At 37.8% G+C, this 21,388-nt stretch overlaps 3 protein-coding genes across 3 annotated transcripts; all 3 read left to right on the top strand.

Moving 5' to 3' along the window:
• Positions 1 to 246: 246 nt before the first annotated feature.
• Positions 247 to 3,608, top strand: LOC306846523 (interferon-inducible GTPase 5-like; the record flags this gene model as incomplete). The annotated part of the gene is made up of 2 exons (XM_079379956.1): positions 247 to 823; positions 1,529 to 3,608. The coding sequence occupies 2 exons, from the start codon at positions 247 to 249 to the stop codon at positions 2,155 to 2,157; spliced, it is 1,206 nt and encodes a 401-aa protein (XP_079236082.1). The 3' UTR covers positions 2,158 to 3,608.
• Positions 3,609 to 4,563: 955 nt separating this feature from the next.
• On the top strand, positions 4,564 to 10,710 carry LOC306846198 (interferon-inducible GTPase 5-like). Its single transcript, XM_079379356.1, has 4 exons — positions 4,564 to 4,634; positions 4,899 to 4,987; positions 9,192 to 9,759; positions 9,852 to 10,710. The coding sequence occupies exons 3-4, from the start codon at positions 9,198 to 9,200 to the stop codon at positions 10,478 to 10,480; spliced, it is 1,191 nt and encodes a 396-aa protein (XP_079235482.1). The 5' UTR covers positions 4,564 to 4,634; positions 4,899 to 4,987; positions 9,192 to 9,197; the 3' UTR covers positions 10,481 to 10,710.
• Positions 10,711 to 13,516: 2,806 nt separating this feature from the next.
• Positions 13,517 to 15,258, top strand: LOC306846219 (uncharacterized protein). The gene is made up of 3 exons (XM_079379390.1): positions 13,517 to 13,533; positions 13,734 to 13,857; positions 14,529 to 15,258. The coding sequence occupies exons 2-3, from the start codon at positions 13,794 to 13,796 to the stop codon at positions 15,134 to 15,136; spliced, it is 672 nt and encodes a 223-aa protein (XP_079235516.1). The 5' UTR covers positions 13,517 to 13,533; positions 13,734 to 13,793; the 3' UTR covers positions 15,137 to 15,258.
• The last annotated feature ends 6,130 nt before the right edge of the window (positions 15,259 to 21,388 follow it).

A 21,388-nucleotide genomic window follows, 5' to 3' on the forward strand; every position in this document is an offset into this window, starting at 1 on the left:
ATTTGATTTTCAACAGCTAAAATGGAAGTTTCAGCTGAAATGAGCCAGTTTCAGATTAAAACAGATAATCCTGAAGAAATTAACAACAACAAAAACTAAATCTGTTACTGTTATTATTGCTTGGTTATATAGAACGTACTTTTGCAAAATAAAAAATCCTATTAATTGCATGTGTTGCATTTGTAAGGCCTATATATATAGCTTTACAATTCTTTTTTATAACATTGGATATTATTCTTTTTCTAGATGGCTACATTAACATTTGAAGATGATTATAATATAATAACTCCAGGGGAGCTGGAAGATATTAAAGAATCCATATCTACTCAGGATCTCCCAACAGCAATAAAAGCGATCAAAGAATTACTTGAGAAACAGGATCTTGTAGAACTTAACGTTGGTGTGACGGGGGAGTCCGGTTCTGGGAAATCCACGTTTGTCAATGCATTCAGGGGTTTAGGGGATGAAGAAGAGGGCTCTGCTCAAACTGGCCCTGTAGAAACCACTATGAAGCCTGAAGCTTATCTTCACCCAAAATACAAATCTGTGAAAGTGTGGGATCTTCCTGGCATTGGAACACCAAACTTCAAAGCCGATGAGTACCTTAAACTGGTTGAGTTTGAACGCTATGATTTTTTCATCATCATCGCTTCAGATCGGTTCAGAGAATGCCACACTCAGCTGGCCAAAGAGATCACGAGAATGGGGAAAAAGTTTTATTTTGTGCGTTCCAAGATTGACTCAAGCATTGATGCTGAGAAGAGGAAGAAGAGCTTTGGCCAGGAAAGGACACTGGATACCATCCGAGAGGACTGTGAGAATGGTTGGTTATTCAGATCACATGACATCAAAGATTTAGTTGTTGTCTATAAAAGTAGTGTATTGAACAAATATATTTAAAACATTAAAAAAAAATGATGATAATATTAATTAAATTGATAATGATATGTTAGCATACTATTGATATTAATTATCATAAACAGTGTTGGGTAGTCAAGTGTGCCTCACACATTCTGAAAAGTGAAGCCAAAACATTTCGATTGCCATCTGCAGTATAAACCCGCACTCTCAATGTAAAGAAATGGGACATGAGCTGCACTAAATAGTCAAATAACTTCAAATAAATGTTTCCCAAAAATGGTGTCCATGATTTTAGATATGTTCAAGTGTTTTTTTTTTAAAGTTTGGTTGAAGTTATTTATTTGATGCTATAAAAATGGGGTGTGGTGTCATGATGCAGGAGTTTGATACGGCAGCTCCACCTCACGATCACTCCTCAGACAGGCTGCAAATGATTCATTATTGCGTGGACTTGGGCTCCAAATGAATCACTACTGTGCAAACCCAGGCGTTTTAAATGAGCATTTTAAGATCTTATATAATGCAATTACAAGTACTCAATTTTTGGAATCTGATTACATAATCCAGATTACATTTCATCAGTTACTACCCAGCAATGACTGTAAATAGATAGTAATCCTTTTGTTTGTGACTTATTTCTTGATGTCCTGTCCCTGTTTCTGTCTAGGTCTGAGAAAGATTGGTGTAGAGGATCCTGTTGTGTTCCTGATCTCTGGTTGGGAGCTCGGCAAGTATGATTTAAATCTGCTGCAGGAGAGGATGGAGCAAGAGCTTCCACAGCATAAGAGACGTGTGCTGATGCTGGCTTTGCCAAATATCTCACTGGAGATCAATGAGAAAAAGAAGAAAGTTCTGCAGGAAAACATTGTAAGAGTTGCCTTACTGTCTGCTTTTGTGGCTACTGTTCCTGTCCCTGGTCTTTCAATCGCTGTAGATGCAGCTCTCATCGCAGAAGAGCTGAGAAAGTACAACAGCGCATTTGGCCTGGATGATCCATCCCTACGGAAGCTCTGTAGAACATCTGGGAAGACCATAGAGGAAGTGAAGAGTTTTATGAAGTCTCCTTTTCATAGAGGGTTGAGCACAAGTTCAATATTAACCTTGCTGGGTGCTACAGCTCTTCTTATATCAGAAGATGTTGTTGAGATGTTTGTGAGCTTCATACCCATTATTGGCTCTGTGGTGTCAGGAGGAATGTCTTTTCTGACCGTCTCAACTATGCTAAAGAAAGCTCTGAATGACATAGCTGATGATGCTAGGAACGTGCTGATGGCGTCACTGGAGACTGAAGTGTAAATGTAAAATTGACAAGAATATTCAACAGCATTTCTAAACACTTGCTTTTGGGATATTTACAGACTAAAGCATTCTTCACAATTAACACAAAATGAATTAACTGAATTTTGATACATGATGTATTAAAGCATTTATCACTTTGTGATGAGTGTTATATTTATGTCTAAATATAAGGAAAATATTTTACATTAAGTTCAATTTGATGCCATATAAGGAAGTGCGGTATGAAGCAATACTCCTACTCATGTTTCGTTTTGAGTAAAATAAAGGTCAGCAGCATGCTGCACATAGTCCCCAACACTTTGAAGCAATAGCATGTGGAGGGCTTACAACGGAAACTCATCTCCAAACTGCTGTTCTTCATAATCAAATTCAAACACAAAACACATTTGAGCCAACCAGACTGGTTTAATTTATAAACCTTGTCATTCAGATATCGGGATTTATAAACTAAAAACGGTCATAGAAAGTATTCTACTCCTTATATTAAGCTTTAAATATGAAGATACATTTCTAGCTCTGACTGATTATAAATCGTAATTTTGACTGATTTTTTAACTAATAAATTCAACATATATTTAGACTGTAGATATTGCTATATTAACTATGAAACTTTATTGCAATGTTGCTGATATATGTACACTGAATAAAGACCAATCACGCTTCCATGGACAGCAAACCATAGAATATCACGCACTTTCCCCAAAAACAACTTTTTTCCTTTATTGAAAAGGGGGAAAACATCCCTCTTTGTTCTCTTTCTCTGGATCATGGTTTCTACACTGGTGATTCTTTTTAACTCTTTTTGTTTTTACCATACAGTGCTGTAATCCTGTCAAGCAAGTCTCTTACTCTCATTACTATGGTGAAAAAATGTAGCCTTTTCGGAGTAACCTGGGTGTGTACGATTACCTTAGAGTCGTCTGAGAACGTATCTGTTTTTAGACAAATGTCCTGACACGCTTTATTCATGACTTACTGTACTGCTTTTCACTAACAACAAGTTACAGAACTGGTTTGAAACAAGAACAACCTCTTAAAAAGTAAGACGTCAAAACTCTGATGTTCAGATATAATGAGGCCTCAAAGGTCCACTAGAACAAGTCACTAAAAGCTAAAGGGGTGATTTGCCTTCTGGAAAGATGTCTTACTCAAATCAGCCAAATACTAACGTTATCTTATTTTCAACTAAAAGTTTATTCATTTGTAATAATCAAGGACTAAGAAGTTTTTCTGATTGTTTTTGTGTGTTATATATGCCATGTGATCTAACATATATTTGCATGATTTTTGCATCAAGTATGGCTCAACGACACACTTTCTATAGACACACAATATTGACAGCATCTAGCATAAATATCATTGCATATGAATAACTTTAGAGATTACAAATGTTCATCAATGAATCATGTTACAAATGAATCTTTATTAAATCAATATTGATGTAATGGAATTAATCAGTTTATTCTTTCATATTTCTAATCAATGAGATTAAGTATAACAATGCCATCACATTATTTTAATGCAACTTGACACATGTACTTAATTTAAAATGGTCACATTTTCTTAGATAAGAAACTTTGATGTTGTTAACCTTTTCAACATCGTCTCCTTTTATGAAGAGCAGAAGAGGCGTTGTTTTCCTGCATTTCCTGTAATCTACAATGATTTCTTTGTTTTAGTGGTGTTCAGAACCAGGTCATTATCCGAACACCCCTCGACTAGATGCCCTATAGTGTGTCTCATGGTTTTCTGATATCACCCCCACTATTGTGGTGTCGTCAGCAAACTTCACTATAGTGTTAGATGAGTGGATGGGTATGTGTAAATAAAGTGAACAGGGCTGGACTGAGGACACAATCCTGCAGTGCTCCTGTATTCAGGGTGAGAGTGGATGAAGTACGATGACCCAGCCTGACAATCTGTTAGTCAGAAAGTCCAAAGGCCATGAACAGAGTGTGATGGTTAGTCCTAGGTTGCTGAGCATGTTCACCATTTATGAGGCACTATTGTATTAAACGCAGAACTAAAGTTCACATTCTAACATATGTGACTCATTCAACACTTGTCAAGAGATTACGTGATTTAAAGTATATAAATATCATACTAGACATTAGTGGGGAAGAGATCTTAAGCAAATATTGTAAGAGTAGCCTTCCTGTCTCAGTTTTTGTTGCTGGTCTTTTATTTGCTGTGACAAAAATCTACATGCACAGACAGAACCAGAATCTTCTCAGTACGTATACACTGCAGTAAAAATGAGTCTAGCGATGCCTCTGGGTGTTAATGCACAGATATGAACAAAATCACTCACTATGCTACTGTGGTGATTCATACAAAGTGAAAGTGAAAGCATTTTTTTGGGTGGATCTCGATGCTATTGTTTTGCATAAAGTAGAAAAGGTTAGGTCCGGGTTTCACACGCTTCACTTCAGATCATAGGCTGGCAGGGTCCTTTTGCTGCTCAGAAGAATTTGGTAAGAAATATACAGGCTAACTGGCTCTTTTGCAATGTATTTTCACTGATCTTCTAAATGTCTAAAGCACTTTTGAAAACTCTTAACAGGAATATCTTGTTGTAAAATGAGGTCTATCTGGGATATCCTCAATTTTGTTACCTCACGTTTAATGTAAATTTCTTTAAAGTCTTCTTCAATGTAGTAATGTAAAATGCTTTTTAGAAGCTTTTTCTAACATTAAAATGCATTGATTGAATGTACTTCAAACTTTTCTTTGTACAGCAGTGAATTTCACATCTGTGAAGGAAACAACAGAACTTGTCTTCTCAGTCTAATAATTCTTCCTGTGTCTCATGCTCTGAAACATAAAGGTGAGATTAGAAACATGTAAGAGTCAGTTTTCAGATCTTACCAGTTCATTGCTTTATTTTTGCATTTGCATTTAAGACGTACATTTCGGATTGATGTCTACATGTTTGCTTTGTAGAAGCACAATACCCCTTGATGTGTCCAGGGCAAATAATTTTACGAAACTCATTCAACTTCACTGACTCATCTGATGACCTGAGGGAGCAGGGCAATCGTAGGGTAGGCATACAGGCAATTGCTGGGCCACTCGTTGGACTGAGCATCTCCTTCCTCTAAAGAAACATACTGGGCAGTGAGAGTTGTCTTCTAAGGCGAAGAGGTCCACCTCTGCCCTCCCAAAGACATTCCATATCATCTGAGTCACCTGGGGGTGTACTCTCCCAACATGTCCGCTCCTTGGTTCAGCCTGTGAACTGCCCTCAGTGAGCACAGGTTGCACTGTGGCCATAAAAGGAGGCATCTTGCCATCCTGTAGAGCAGGGGTTTTCAAACTGTGGGTCGCAGAGTGGGACAAGGTGGTTCGCACAATGCCACTTGGCTGCAGCTGAATTTGCATTTCAATGACGCGCACACAGTTCAGTCTAGGGCTGCACGATATAGCCTACCAACATTAATTACAAATTGCAATATTCTTAGTACAATTTTTGAATAGCAATTAAGTCTGCGATTTAAAACATGCATTGCGTGTTTTGAAGCGTGGACGCGAGCGAGTTCTAATAACAGTGAGGGTCTCAGATCGACGTTATTATTAAAAGGCTCGATCGGTCCCGTAAGGCTCCACCTGTCCGGCCCAAGGAAGGTTTCCGGTGGTGGATGAAGGTTTCCTGCGTGCTCGGTCTTTCCAAATGTGCAAAGTTTTTCAATTTTAATTAAACTCTAATCTGACTCCATTTTATCATTTAATCTGACTCCATGTTATTATGAAATACAATTTGATTGCTTGTCCATTTCTAATTTATTATTCTGATATTTGATTATTCTAGTTAACTCTTGACTTTATATTTACTCGTTCATTCGGTTGCTCATGTCTTTAACAAGGATGCAACGTAATCTACTAGAGTCAATAATTACAGAGTAAAACAGAATAAGGTCACATGTAACAATTTATTCTCAGTCAGGTAAATACTGTATGTATTATCTCAATTCCACAGCAATTCAAAGAGATCAAATCATATCAATACAAAACATCGAATTCTCAAAGATAAATCTATGAGTAAAGAATGCAAACCTGACTTTATAGAAATACATAGTGTGAGTATTCAGACATACCACACTACGGGCTTCTGGCTACAGAAATCGCCCTGATCCTTTTGCCACATTCTCCTTAAGTACTTCAGACCAGAATAAACATCCCCCAAACTCGAGACAAGAACTAACAATTTGAATTTGCTTTGATCAAGCAGAGTTAGCACCTTTTTGGGACAGAAGGTAATTTGCATGAAAACCACTGGGAACTGACCCACCCTCTATAGTATGCAAAATATCTCTGAACTCTCAGGGTCTGTATTCCCTTTTAGTTTACTTCTTACAAGAATGAGACCATTGTACCAGTCGCCCTGAGACAATTCAAATGATACCAAACATGACTGTAAATAACATTTGCATTAATGTAGAATATTACATTCTTCTATTGACCATTCTGAGTGAGTGAAGGATGGGGGAAGGAAGGGGATGAAAAGGAACTGATGCATATGTGAGAGAGGCATTTTCTTGTATTCTCTCTCAGTGGGATGTGGAGACAGATGTCTGTATGTTAATGCACTGTGTGTGTGTGTTGTCCATCTCAGGAGTTCAAATTGTCTGAGTTTCTGTAATTCTTACAGTCCGCATTATTAATGAGAAGAAACTTGCTCACTTCACTGCGCTGTATTCTGCATGAGATTGCATACACCGGTAAATTCACGTTACCAAAAGTATCCCTTCTCTTCAATGCCATGAATGGAGGTGAGGGCAGTAGAGGCAGAAGAGCCACAACTTGGTGAGTTCATAGTAAACTTCCAGTAAGAAGGGTGTCGGTCCTTGGTGGCAGGTTCACTGGCAATATACTGGAAGGAACTATTTGTCCTGGTGGCTGTGAGCAGGCTCTTCCAGAGCCAACCATATTAAGCCGAGTTCCTCCACAGCCTTAGTGAGAATGCAAATCAGTTCGCTGTCTATGCCGGCCTGTGTTGACCCTTTTGTGGGAAAGGTGTCAGAATCCTCTCAGGACCACGCCCAATCTTCTGCATCTAAAGAAGTCAGTGACATGGAGTTGTCAGCAACAGCTTCCTCCTCAGATCCACTGAAGAAGACCAAATGCAGCAGACAAGGGGCACTGATCTTCATGTGAGAAGTGTACCAGCGAATCATAATTCTGCGAGGAAGTGTAGCATGCAGGACCTTGTGTCGACATGAGGTCCCTCAAGCTCAGCTGCTAAGACCCATGACTCTGTTTCTTCCTCAAAGGAACCTGGGAGATAAGAAACGGGAGAGTGGGAGGGAAAGGGCTGCCTTCATGGAAGAAGACGATCCACAAGCAAAGCAGGTTTAGGCTCATGCTCTTGCAGTTAGAGCAGTCTGTCTCAGTCTGTCTCGCAGTTTTGTTGTGGGCAGGCAAGTGACACACTCACTGTGCCCCTCTGAAGTGTGCAGGTGTGCTCTGCACGAGCCTCACTCATGGCTTGACATTTAAAACAAATGTCTTTTTCCAGCAGGGAGATGATCTTTGTGCTTAAGGAAGACATTTTGATGAAATAGCATCCGGTGCCAACTTATACAGGCAGTGGGCTCCACCAATTATGGCAGGCTGAAATGCTATTTGTTCTTGCAGCTTCACAATAAGCCATTTTTAAAGCGAATCCCAAGCATTTTCATGTTAGGGTTACAATACGGGCCATTTTTATGGGACACACCCTTGCCAGGATTTCTATATTGCCTAAAATATCCATGTTTTGGCTGTTTGCACTGTGCAGATCAATCGTTGTATGACATTATTTCACGAGAGCTATAGAGAGCAGAGCAGATGGCTCCTTATGCTTTCAAATTGCTCTCGCTGTACTTTGTTGTCATACAATGATCGGTGCGGAGCTTCAAGTCGAACAAACATACAAACGTGCGCGTATTTGTATCGCTTTGATCGTTCTCACCTTCTCACATGCCACGATTGGTCAGTTATGTTCAATACCTGCATGTTATTGGTCAAACTACTTTGGATGTTTTAGGAATTATAAAAATCCTGGCCAGGATGTGTCCTGTATAAATGGCACATATGGCCACCCTATTTTATGTTGGCGTCAATATGAAACATTAGCATATTGCCTGTCCACTTGTTGGTCTTTTCGTGTTGGTTTGAATGAAAATGCAGATTTATTCTTTGCCACTAGGTGCCCCTTTTGAAGCTGTAAAATAGCTGTTTCCCTGGTAACGCTGTACACAAAGCAGCACTGCACTCACAAACACTGCTTTATCAGGCATTACAGGCATGATGAAATGAAATTGAGACCAATCGACCAATCACCGCAGATCACGCAAAGGAAGGGTTTGGAAAAATTAATCGTTGAGCGAATCGTTTGGACGTTTTTGAGCAAGTAAGGGAAAAATAAATGCATATTATAAGACAATGAAAGTGTTTTTTGACCTTGCATGCATGTCAACCTGTTTTTGGGCACTCCCAAAACCAAAATATTAACATTTTATTACCCATAATAGGGGCACTTTAAGCTTACGATGCTTTTGGGAAATGTAGCCCAGTTCCTTTTCAAAACATTCCCACATAACCACGCTATGGGGAAACTCCTGTTTACTCTGAATGCCGAAGCCTGATTTGTTAATGTTCATGATTCAGAGTCGACTCTTTCTTTTGAGAGACAACAACTTTATACACGGTGCCCTTTCAGATTTAAAACTTTGCAGGATGTTTTCATTCACTTAGAGCTGTGTTACACACTGCATGAAATGTAATTTTCAAAAATCCATAATAGGGGCTTTAATCCATAACTTTAAGTACATCGTAGACCCATTGAAACCAATGGAGCTATGATCAGCTTAGGCTTACGATGCTTTTGGGAAATGCAGCCCAGGACGTTAAGTCTCAGCTGAAATTGGCCAGAGAAAGGGGCTTCTGACATTTAGTGTTTTTTTGTTTTTTTTGCTACATATTTTCAAGAGTTTCTTTTTATAACACTGTTGAACTTGACATGATTTTGTATTAATTTATTTTCTTCTAAGATAGGTATGATGGATGATTTCTATATGATAACTGAGGAGGACCTGGAAGATATTAAAGAATCCATATCTACTCAGGATCTCCCAACAGCAGTAAACACGATCAAAGAATTCCTTGAGAAACAGGATCTTGTAGAACTTAACGTTGGTGTGACGGGGGAGTCCGGTTCTGGAAAGTCCACGTTTGTCAATGCATTCAGGGGTTTAGGGGATGAAGAAGAGGACTCTGCTCAAACTGGCCCTGTAGAAACCACTATGAAGCCTGAAGCTTATCTTCACCCAAAATACAAATCTGTGAAAGTGTGGGATCTTCCTGGCATTGGAACACCAAACTTCAAAGCCGATGAGTACCTTAAACTGGTTGAGTTTGAACGCTATGATTTTTTCATCATCATCGCTTCAGATCGGTTCAGAGAATGCCACACTCAGCTGGCCAAAGAGATCACGAGAATGGGGAAAAAGTTTTATTTTGTGCGTTCCAAGATTGACTCAGTCATTGATGCTGAGAAGAGGAAGAAGAGCTTTGACCAGAAAAGGACACTGGATACCATCCGAGAGGACTGCGAGAATGGTTGGTTATTCAGTTCATAATGTTTTTATTAGATACAGTAATTATTATAAAATATTTAATGACTTATTTCTTGATGTCCTGTTTCTGTCTAGGTCTGAGAAGCATTGGTATAGAGGATCGTGTCGTGTTTTTGATCTCTAACTTTGAGCTCGGCAAGTATGATTTAAATCTGCTGCAGGAGAGGATGGAGCAAGAGCTTCCACAGCATAAGAGACGTGTGCTGATGCTGGCTTTGCCGAATATCACACTGGAGATCAATGAGAAAAAGAAGAAAGCTCTCGAGGAAAACATTGTAAAAGTTGCCTTACTGTCTGCTTTTGTGGCTACAGTTCCTGTTCCTGGTCTTTCAATCGCTGTAGATATAGGCCTTGTTTCAAGGGAGATAGAAACGTACTACAGTACCTTTGGTCTAGATGATCCATCCCTGCAGAAGATCTGCGAAAGATCTGGGAAGACCATTGAGGAATTCAAAAGTCTTATGAAGTCACCACTGAGTGGTGGGATAAACCCAGCTTCAATATTATCCTTAGCGGGTGCTGCATCTCTGTTTGTGGCTGAAAATACAGTTGAGTATGCTGTGAGTCTGGTACCCTTACTTGGCAGTGTGGTGGCCGGAGGAATGTCCTACATGACAGTCTCAACAATGCTGAAGAGAGCTCTGAATGACATAGCAGAAGATGCCAGAAAAGTGCTAATTGCTTCAGTGCAGACTGAAGTGTAAACACAGAATATGACATAGAAATGACCTGTATTCAGCTGCTTTGATTCAAACTTATAGCACATTTCAGTTAGTTCACTAAATGTGATCTTGCATTTCTTTTAACTTGGTTCTTTTGTTTAATTTCTTTAACTAAAATTTACTTTCCTCTTGGAGAAAAAAAATGCAGCATCATAATCTCTGTTGCTACACTCCTGATACATTACATTAAAAACATTTATCACTTTGGGATGCGTTTTGAATTCAGTTGTTTTCTTAATTGATATAGGGCAAACTTTTGACTATAATGCCATTTGAGGAACAATACTGCCAGTGCTGGTTTCGTTTATGAGTCCAAGATAAAGACCAGAACAGGATGTTGAATTTGCATGCACGTCTTCTCATGTCACAGGTTTTAACAAATGAACCAATCCAGTTTCACTCGTTCATTTACTTGCAGCTCTCTGGAATAAGTGATTATGCACAACCCGATCTCATGAATATGGGTATAAATAGTAGGCTACGCCAAATAAAAGTAAAAACTCGTGGTATTGATACAAAAAAAAGGGACGTGTATATGCTACGTGATGGGTAGGGTTAGGGTTGTGGGGTAGATGCATATCATATGCACCCAACAAATTTCATATCATATGCACGCGAACATTGCGTATTATATGCACGCCAAACACGCGCATGTCATATATACGCCAAAGTCCATTTTTTTCGTATCAATACCACGACTTTTCATTTTTATTTTGGCGTGCTAGTATTTATATGCATTTTCATGAGACCGGGCTGTTCTGCATGTCTGCCAATGGCAGGAAAATCCAACCAAATTTAGGAAATCAAAATCAATGTATGCTAATATGGACCTGTTTTACTTGATGCCTTCAGAGGTGCTACCAACGATGATCATAACAGATGTTCATTACATATGCATTGTATTTTAAGTTATTGGTGAGGGAACATATAGCCTCCATTGTTAAAATAGTGTTTGAATAAGTTGACAACTGTATTAAAAAAAACTAATTCTGCACGTGTCAGTGTTGTCAACTTATTTGGACTCTCTTGACATAAACAGATATGTTTTTTTGGCTACACAATATTGTAATGTAGAACACAAAATCATTGTGAGACAGATGTTGGTTAGCCGTGAGCTGTGGGAGTTCATATTATCTGTTTGGTTCCTCTCCAGCGTGCAGCTGCTCTCATGTCGTCTCAGGGTTGCCAAATAAGAAACACTCTTTCTGCAAACACTCGTATGTTGATAGTCCAGTATGGATGATTCGGTGCTGTTTCAAATGGCTTGCTCTACTAAACACTTTCCCACATTCGGAGCACACGTGATTTTTCACACCACTATGTATTTTCTGGTGCACTTTAAAATGACCAAGCCTTAAAAAGCTCTTTCCGCAGAGAGAACACACACAGGTCAGCAGTATAAGAGATTCTTCCACAGTTATGAATACTGATGTTCCTCTCGCACCTCATTCAGTTCTTCACCTTGCTCTTTCACTTCCAGCAGGTCTGAAATCAACATTCAAAAGATTAAGGGACACAAAATCAAAAAACAAAACAGCTTTTTGTGTGATCTCATTCTCATGTGAATGCCATCAAACATTAGTATAGAACTGCTATAGGCCTACAACATGATTGAGGAGTGACCTCTAAAACAATGCTGCTTGTCTTCATTCTATCAGAAACAAAGCACGAGACAAACGACTTGTTTCTCAGCAAATACACACATTCTTGTTATTATATTTTATTTTGAGCTAATCTAATGTTTGGTTCCTGGGTAATCATGTGTTGGACGGTCAGTGCAGAAGTCACATAATATTTTTTTTAAATAAAAGGGATATTTTTCTAGATTTTTTTTTTTTCAAAATCAGAATCATAATTTTAAAACATAGTGATGTAAAATGTGCTGGTTAATTCAGTTTCAGGCTGATACTAAAATAATAAGGATGTGACTAGCCACATTATTTTGAAGGAGTCTGCTGTGATTTAAAATGTGGGCAACATTTATGTTTCAACAAACTGTTGAAAGTTTCATGATCTATCTCTAAGTCACCTCGAAAAGCATCTGCTTAATGAATGAATGTATTAAACCTTCTGCACATTTACAGATCAATGTTCGGTTTATCCTCATATTATATTTCAGAGTGCAGAGCAATGCAAAATCTAAATATGGGTTTCCTACGCCTACGTTTATTTGCAGTAGCAGGTTAAGTTGTAAGTCTTTAACAAACTCCATGTTTATAATAGTATGAGGCTAATTATTAAGTTTCTTTATTCACTGTAAAGAAAAAGAAACACGCATAATCACTCTTTCCCTTTTCGATTCGCTTTATGCACCGAAAAATTATGAATACAAATTAATACAATTTGGCAACATTAACGACATGTATTATCACTTATCAACGCATAAATCATTAAAATATGAAATCAATAATTATTTTCATTATGTGACATTTATTTTATGTTACTAAGCACACATTAAATAATATTATCATGATGCTGAAAGCTTATCTGTCAGAAAAACGTGACCACTTTTGAAAGTTTTGTGGTGCTTTATTCACCATAAACACCGAAACATCTGCTCTGATCCGCGGCGCAGCCCTGATGACGTCACATCGACACACACCGGCTCCGACAGGCAAATTAAAAGTCCCCTTACTACACCTAGCTGTCCGTGCGAAATAGGTGTAGTGCTAGCTTGTAGACATTTTTATTTACCTATTTATTTAAAATCTAAAATAAAAATAAAAACTTTGAACACATAATGTTATTTTACCACAACAAATCATTTGATTAAGCACTGGTCGATAGTTTTTAAAGTCTGAGCATCAACATAAAGCTAAGTAACATAATGTTTGTATGAAACTGGCCTTATTAGGAGAATTTGAGAAGAGATCAATGAAGCCATGACTTTACACATTTCAGTGTAAAGTGTAACCGACTGTGACCCAGGCATAATAATAATAATTATAAGGTCTTTAATTTTGTATTTTACTCTTATCAAGATCCTCTGGCCGTGACGTCATCAGCCCCGCGCCTCCTCCTGTCAGCTGATAAAGGTCTGTGTTTTTCAGCATTTCAGGTGTATAAAACGACACTTAACGTCGAGTTTTCTTCGCCTTTTACTCCAAAAACATAGTACCTCTACTGTAACTGTAGTAATGTGAGATGAATGTTGGCTGTTAATTGTAATACATATGAAGTGTCGGTAGTTGTGAGGTAAAAGACGCGATCATTGATCAGCTTTTCCTGATTAAAGCACAGCGATCTTCATCTCGACACGTCTCCAAACACTCAGAAGACGCAGTTCTGCTGGAAGATGGAGTTTATTAAAGTGGAGGTGGTGGATCTGGAGCAGCTCGGAGTCACAGAAGAGACCGCAGGTGTCCTGAACTAATCAATCATCTTTAGATCTGCTGTCTCTTATACATCAGCAGGAGTCTCCAAGCCTGCGCTTATTTCATCCAAAGGAGCATTTAAAACACTTTTCTGTTTCAGTATATGTTTAAAATGTAACTTATTCCTGTGATTTCAAACCTGAATTTATCCTACTCACATGATCTTCAGAAATCATTCTAATATTCTGATTTGCTGCTCAAGAAACATTTATTATTATTATGTTCAAAACTGATTTTTTTTCCAGGTTTCTTTGATTAGAAAGCATTTATCTGAAATGGAAATCTTTTATAACATCATAAATACCTATTTCATCACATTTGATCAATTTAAAGCATCCTAGCTAAATAAAACTATTAATTTCTATCATTGCTTTTGAATGGTATAGAGTATAATGTTACAAAAGCTTTTTATTTCAGATAAATGCTGATCTTCTTCATCAAACAAGCCAAAATATTCACATAGAAAACAGCTGTTTTAAATAGTAAAAATATATATATAATTTTTTTTTTTACTGTATTGTAGATTAAATAAAAGCAGGCTTGGTGAGCAGAAGACACTTCTTTAAAAAACACTAAAGATCTTACCGTTCAACAGCTTTTGGCTGGTGCTGTATCTTCTGCTCCTCAGTTGATTTTTCCAAACGTGTTCATTCTAGATTTGACGGAAGAGGAGAGTCGAGATCAGAATGACGAGGAGGAGGAGGATCTCACGGCCGGAGAAATCTCACAAACAGAAACAGATTCGACACAAAGTACAGGATGCAAGAAGTCGTTCCTCTGCCCGCACTGTGGAAAGAGCTACAAGCGTAAAGGAGACCTGAAGGATCACATGGCGATTCACAGCGAGCGGCCGTACACCTGTCTGCAGTGCGGCAAGAGCTACACACAGAAGATCAACCTCCAGAATCACCTGCTGATTCACAACGGAGAGAAGCCCTTCACCTGCTCGCAGTGCGACAAGAGCTTCACGCGCAAGGGAGACCTGAAGAAGCACATCATCGTTCACTTCGGAGAGCGGCCCTTCACCTGCCAGCAGTGCGGGAACAACTTCAGACACCAGGGGAACCTCACCAGCCACATGAAGATCCACACCGGAGAGAAATCACAGCGCAATTACAGCGACAAGAAGCTGGCGCAGGTGTGCAATTACAAGAAGCCGGTGCTGTATCACGCCGGAGACATGCCCTTCAAATGTGACCCCTGCGGTCAGAGATTCATTCTGTCCGCGCACCTGAAGAGACACCAGAAGTGGCACTCGCATTAGAGATCGTTCGCACGCCTGGAGAGAGCTGTGTGTGTGTGTGTGTGTGTGTGTGTGTGTGTGTGTGTGTGTCTGTGTGTGTGTGTCTGTGTGTGTGAGATCGCAGCACATCATCTGTTCTTGAGTTCAGACAGAAGCGTTGTTTACAGTCCTGACTGAGCAAACTTCATTCTCAGTTCCATCATCCAAAATAAATGTTTTTGTGTACATAATGTATATTTATTATGTATATATAAAGACACATGCATGTAGAAATTTTGAAAATCTTTACATGTATACATTTATATTCATATAATGTACATTATATAAATATATTTAATATACACACAACATTTTCTTAAATATATGCATGCATGTGTATTTATATATACATAATAAATAGTGATTAATCACATCCAAAATAAGTTTTTGTTTACGTGTGTACTGTATATTTATGTATATATAAATACACACACATGCATATATTTATGAAAAATGTTAAGTTTATATATTAAATGTATTTATATATAAAATGTATGAATATACATGTCAGTGTTTTCAAAATATATGCTGTATGTGTGTCTTTATATATACATAATATACACAGTACACACATTATGTAAACAACTTATTTTGGATGCGATTAATCACGATTATTCATTTGACAGCACTAATTTAAAGATTAAATTATTCACAAAAGAGCAGTTTTACTGACCTGCAGATTTCACTCGCTCGATGAAACTGAAGGTCAAGTCAGTGCTATTAGCAATGCTTTTATGTCAGGAGTAAATCGTATTAATTATAATTACATTCATTTGTGAAGCATTATTATTATTGTATTTTCCTCCATATGTTAATTTAGTTCATAGCTGTTGAGAAGTGATGCATGAGAGTTACTGTTACTAGAATCCCCAATAAAAATAAACTTTCTTGTGCAACCTAACGAGAGGACTTCTGCGTCTGCCGTTCACACGAGTTCAGCTGTAGCTGTTCAGCTCGGTAATGACTATATACTGTTTTCTTGAGTGTGTTTCCTCACTGAAGAATTTTGCAACATTGATGCCGTTTCTTTACTGTTCATTTGAAGCAGTCTGTATTGTCTAAAGTGCTATATGAATAAATGTGACTCACGTAGTGTAGGTTATATAGGGCTGTATGCAAAATGCATTTGTATATGTATTCATTCGCTTGAGTTTTCTGCTCATCTGACAGTTTTGATCAGCTGGGCCAAAAACATGAACTCAAATGCCAAGAAAAATCATTGATCACTGGTTTAATCACAGAAAACACAACCTGACTGAACAACCACGTAATTAACGGTTCACTGCTGGGAATATATTAGCAAAACTGGGTTCTTTGTGCCTTCAATGTTCATTTCAAGATTTAAATGGTCAAAAGCACAGTATAAATGGGAGAAATCAAACATAATCTACAGTAAAATCACATCCATTGGAATAAATGCAGTATAGGTGTGAATACATAAATATTTTGTTTATTGATTGCCTTCATATCTAATCAGACCTCTTAAAAACTGTTTGATTGTTCAAAGCCAAATGATTCTGAAAGATAGCTTAGGCACCTGGAAAAGATCAAAATAACCTGGAAAAAGCATCAGATTTGTAGCAAGTTTCCGTGCTGGTTTAATGCATGCGAGACAATGACAGAACAGCACAGAAATGATCAAACTGTGCAGAAATACTTGCCAAAATACAGCCATCTGTGTTTCACTGCAGAAAGAAGTAATTCATCATTTTATCACTGAAGTTTATTCTTTGACTGAACGCTTTGCTTTTGAGAAAAAGAAAACACAGCTATTCATTGTTAATGTTGAATGGACCTGAGCTAGTATACATGAAATCCAGTGGCAAGAACACTTCAAATGAGAATGCTTCTGAAATCAGTTTTTAATCTTCTGGAACACATTTCAAGGAACACAAGAGTTTAAGTGCTGGAACTAGAAACACACTTCTGTCGGTCTGATTGTGCCGATCCAGTGTCCAGCTCTTTAGATGCTAATAAGCAAAAAAGTGGCTAGATGACAGAATTATTTATTTAACAGAACAATCATGAAATAAATAATCGCAACACTGTGCTGATCCAAGACCTCTCAATACGGCTGGCTCTATGACAAACTGATCAAGATAAAAGCATCTGCATGGAAATGGACGAACAGATGCAGTGTCTGAGGGGTTTCTTTTAGAGTACCATCAGTGTGATGAGGACATGGGTATTTATTTTGCAATTTAAATTGCTATTTAAAAGCAAAACAAAAAAAACTCCAGTACACTTCTGTACACCGTAGAAAAATATGGATTATCATATGTCTACTTGAAAATGATTTAGAGAGAAGTATTATTTGTATGGATTGGCCGTTATTGAGCACTATGTAAAGCACAAGTGCATCACAGAAGTAATAGAACTTGTGACGCTTCAGGAAAGCCCTAATATGGAAGGCATCCAGCTATCGCTGTAACTGAATAAGATAGAAACACATAGAGTGATGAAACATGAAGACAACACACATCTGACTGCAGCATTGTATAGTTTATCTGTGTTCTTAAAGCCATCTCGGGAATTTTCATTATTATGTTTATGATCCATTGCTAATCGCCTTTATAAAGTAGAATATATATTTCTGCGTCACTCTGTGATAAGAAGCCACATCAGAACATTCGACTGATGTTGTGGAGTATATGTTATGATGTTTTTGTTGGACAGCAGGTTTTGAAATGCTTCTCATTAGAAGGAAATATGTTTGGCGTGTTGATTTTTCACACACACACACACGAGTTTCCTCGTCTCATCGCGTGAAGTCACAGGTGATTTTCTCAATATTTAGATTTTTTTGCACCCTCAGATTCCAGATTTTCAAATAGTACAAACAATATACCATAATTTGTAGGATGAGAAACTGGGAAAGTGACTTTTTTTTGTGTTTCAGACGTGTCACTTTGCTCACATCTGATTGGTCCAATTTCAGTCTGAGATCTCTAACTCAGAACATAACCTGCCCCGGAGCAGAGTAAGTTAATCTGGTGATGAACACAGCTAAAAGACAAGCCACTTTCATGGTACCTAAAACCCAGGATTGGTGCAAACTAAACTGAAACTTACCTGGCTAACCAGCTTCACGGTACAGGCCGCAGATCTAAACCAGGCTGGATTTGCTTGGTTTTGTCAGCTCTGAAACTCTGCGTTTGTTCAGCAGGTGTGCATGCGCTCACAGACACTCAGCTGTTTCTTCTACGGAGCGATGACGCCGATGTCTGCAGCTGCGATGGGGTTGTAGAGTCTCTTTGTGAGCTGGCAGCAGTACATCATGACATGCACAGCTTCAGCGGGATTGAACCAGGACGGATTATTGCCCTCTCTCATCTCAGTCCCCTTCAAACACACACACACACACACACACACACACACACACACACACACACACACACACGTCTGAGGGTGCTTTCACACCTGTAGATCATATGCTTTGTTCTCAAACAGGGATATCGTTTGCTAAAATGTTGCATTTTCTTCTTGGTTCGGTTCGCATTCACAAGGTAACATTGCTAAAATGTTGCATTTTCTTCTTGGTTCGGTTCGCATTCACAAGGTAACATTGCACAGCGTACCAAACTGTGTTCATGCAAGTCACATGTGAGTAAAGCTGTCCTCTAATTGGTCAGAGTTCACCTGCTTACAGTATTTGTCAAGATGGAGTGATGTTCATTTACTGACACTTTTTAAATTTACTTGAGTACTTTATCAGTGTTTTTCTTTAGAAAACTTTACTTCACAACATTTCAAAGCATAATGTCATACGTTTTACTGCACTACATTTCATCAATTTAAGTTGCTGGTTTTTTTTTTACCTTTAATGCTTAAGAACATTAAATATATAATACTTTCTTGTACTCGAATAAATCCTTGAATTACTTTTACTTGAGTAAAAGAAAGAAAGTACTAGATTTCTAATGTAATTAAGTATTAAATTATATTTATTATGAAACATAGTGCAGTAAAAAGTAAAATATTGTGCTTTTGAATGTTGTGAAGTAAAGTTTTCTAAAGAAAAACACTAATAAAGTACAGAAACTTAAAAAGTACTTTTACAGCAGAATAAAAATACTTCACTACGGTCTGCCTCTGAATATATCTATCTATATATAATTATATTTTTTATATATGAAGAATTAATTTGCAAAAATAGATAAGTCAGTTTTTAACAATTTTCAAAAATCATGTTTGTTCATTGTGCATTCCTATTAATCTCAATCTAACTGCAGTTGGGTTATTTTGATTAGGTTAAAAAAATACAGCTAACTAACACAAAAAACACATGATAACAAACATGATTTCTGAAAAAAACACACAAAAAAACAGAGTTATCCGTTTTTGAAAATAAACTCTCCACATATACTCATATATATATATATATAAATGCAAAACCAAGTCAGAACAAATGCAGTTACAGTCAGAAGGAATCAAGGCTTTGTCCGGACAGCATTCCTGTAATGTGTGGAGAAGAGCAATTAATTGCACATTTTAATGTGAAGTGCAATAACAAATATTCACACTCACAAAATCAGACACTGACTGCTGCTTTTATATAACATCTGTGACCCTGGACCACAGAACCAGTCATAAGGGTAAATCCATCATGCATCATCTGAAGCTGAATAAATAATCTTTCCTTTGATGTATGGCTTGTTAGGATCAGACAATATATGGCTGAGATACAACTATTGCAAGGTGCAAAAAAAAAAATCTAAATATTGAGAAAATCACCTTTAAAGATGTCCAAATGAAGTTCTCGGCAATGCATATTACTAATCAAAAAATAGGTTTTGGTAAATTTACAGTAGAAAATTTATAAAATATCTTCATGGAACATGATCTTTACTTAATAGCCTAATGATTTTTGGCATAAAAGAAAAATCAATCATTTTGACCCATACAATGTATTGTTGACTATTGTTACAAATACAGTAGTATTTATAAAATGATACTGGATACACATTCACCTACCCCCCTGCAGTCTTAACAACCTGGAGCTGAACACGCTCAAAACTGTGGAGATGATTGTGGACTTCAGGAGAAACCCCCTGCTCTCCCCCCACTCACCATCATGAACAGCACTGTGACTGCAGTGGAGTCATTCAGATTCCTGGGCACCACCATCTCTCAGGACCTGAAGTGGGATAATCTCATTGAGTCCATTGTTAAAAAGGCCCAGCAGAGGCTGTACTTCCTTTACCAGCTGAGGAAGTTCAACCTGCCACAGGAGCTGCTCACACAGTTCTACTCCGCCATCATTTAATCCAAAAATTATCTAAATTATTTTTGCGCCTGAACTTATTGAATATGCATTCACGAGTTTCCGTTTCAGATGCAAAATTTATGGGAGGAGAGTATTAAAATGAATCACAGTTCGATTTAATAAAATTTGCACTCATCAAATTACTGGTATTTGCACCATTATTGAATGCCTAAAAAAAGCATGTCTTAAAGCAGATGATAATTTACACTGCTCCTGGTAGATTGCGCTGGTCATTATTGAAATTATCTGGCTGCGTCTGTGTTCTTTAATGTGTGTATTGTCAGTAAATCACATGCAGAATTTCCCCTCCCATCAGTGCTTTTATGGAATTACGTTGCAACGCTAAATGATGTTTTATTAACAAGGTTCGGGAGGAGCACGTCAGATACTTAGCCTAATTAACACAGGAGGTTCCCACTCAAGTTAATCAATGTTCGGCTATAAATACAGCTGACTTACCTCTGTTCATTCGACGAATAATCAGCATCCCTCCTCCACCCCTTCTCCACTCAAGAAGGTATCACTCTCTTATCACTACACATGATAGGATTCTTCTTTTAGGAGATTTTAATGTCCATGTATGCTGTCCTTCGAAACAACTAGCGGCGGCGTTTTTGAATGTCATTGACTCTTTTAATCTAATGCAATGGGTTAAAAAACCTACACATAATCAAGGTCACACTTTGGACTTAATTTTGTCTTTTGGTCTGTCTATAATTGATACTGATGTGATCGAATCTCCTATTTCTGATCATTTTCCTATCATGTTTAAAATGTCTCTTCCCGCAATCCCTCATATAACTGCCTCTGATATAAGACAAGTCCGAGTGTATTCACCACGATTCTGTGAGGCCTTTACTGAACGATACAATGATATCAGTTCTTCTGTATCCCTTGAGTTTTTAGTATCTGATTTAGATGTCGAACAACATTTTGAATCGCTAAACACTGTATGGTTGGAGATATTA

The sequence above is a fragment of the Barbus barbus genome (genome assembly GCF_936440315.1).
Source record: "Barbus barbus genome assembly, chromosome: 26".
Classification (NCBI taxonomy): Eukaryota; Metazoa; Chordata; class Actinopteri; order Cypriniformes; family Cyprinidae; genus Barbus; species Barbus barbus.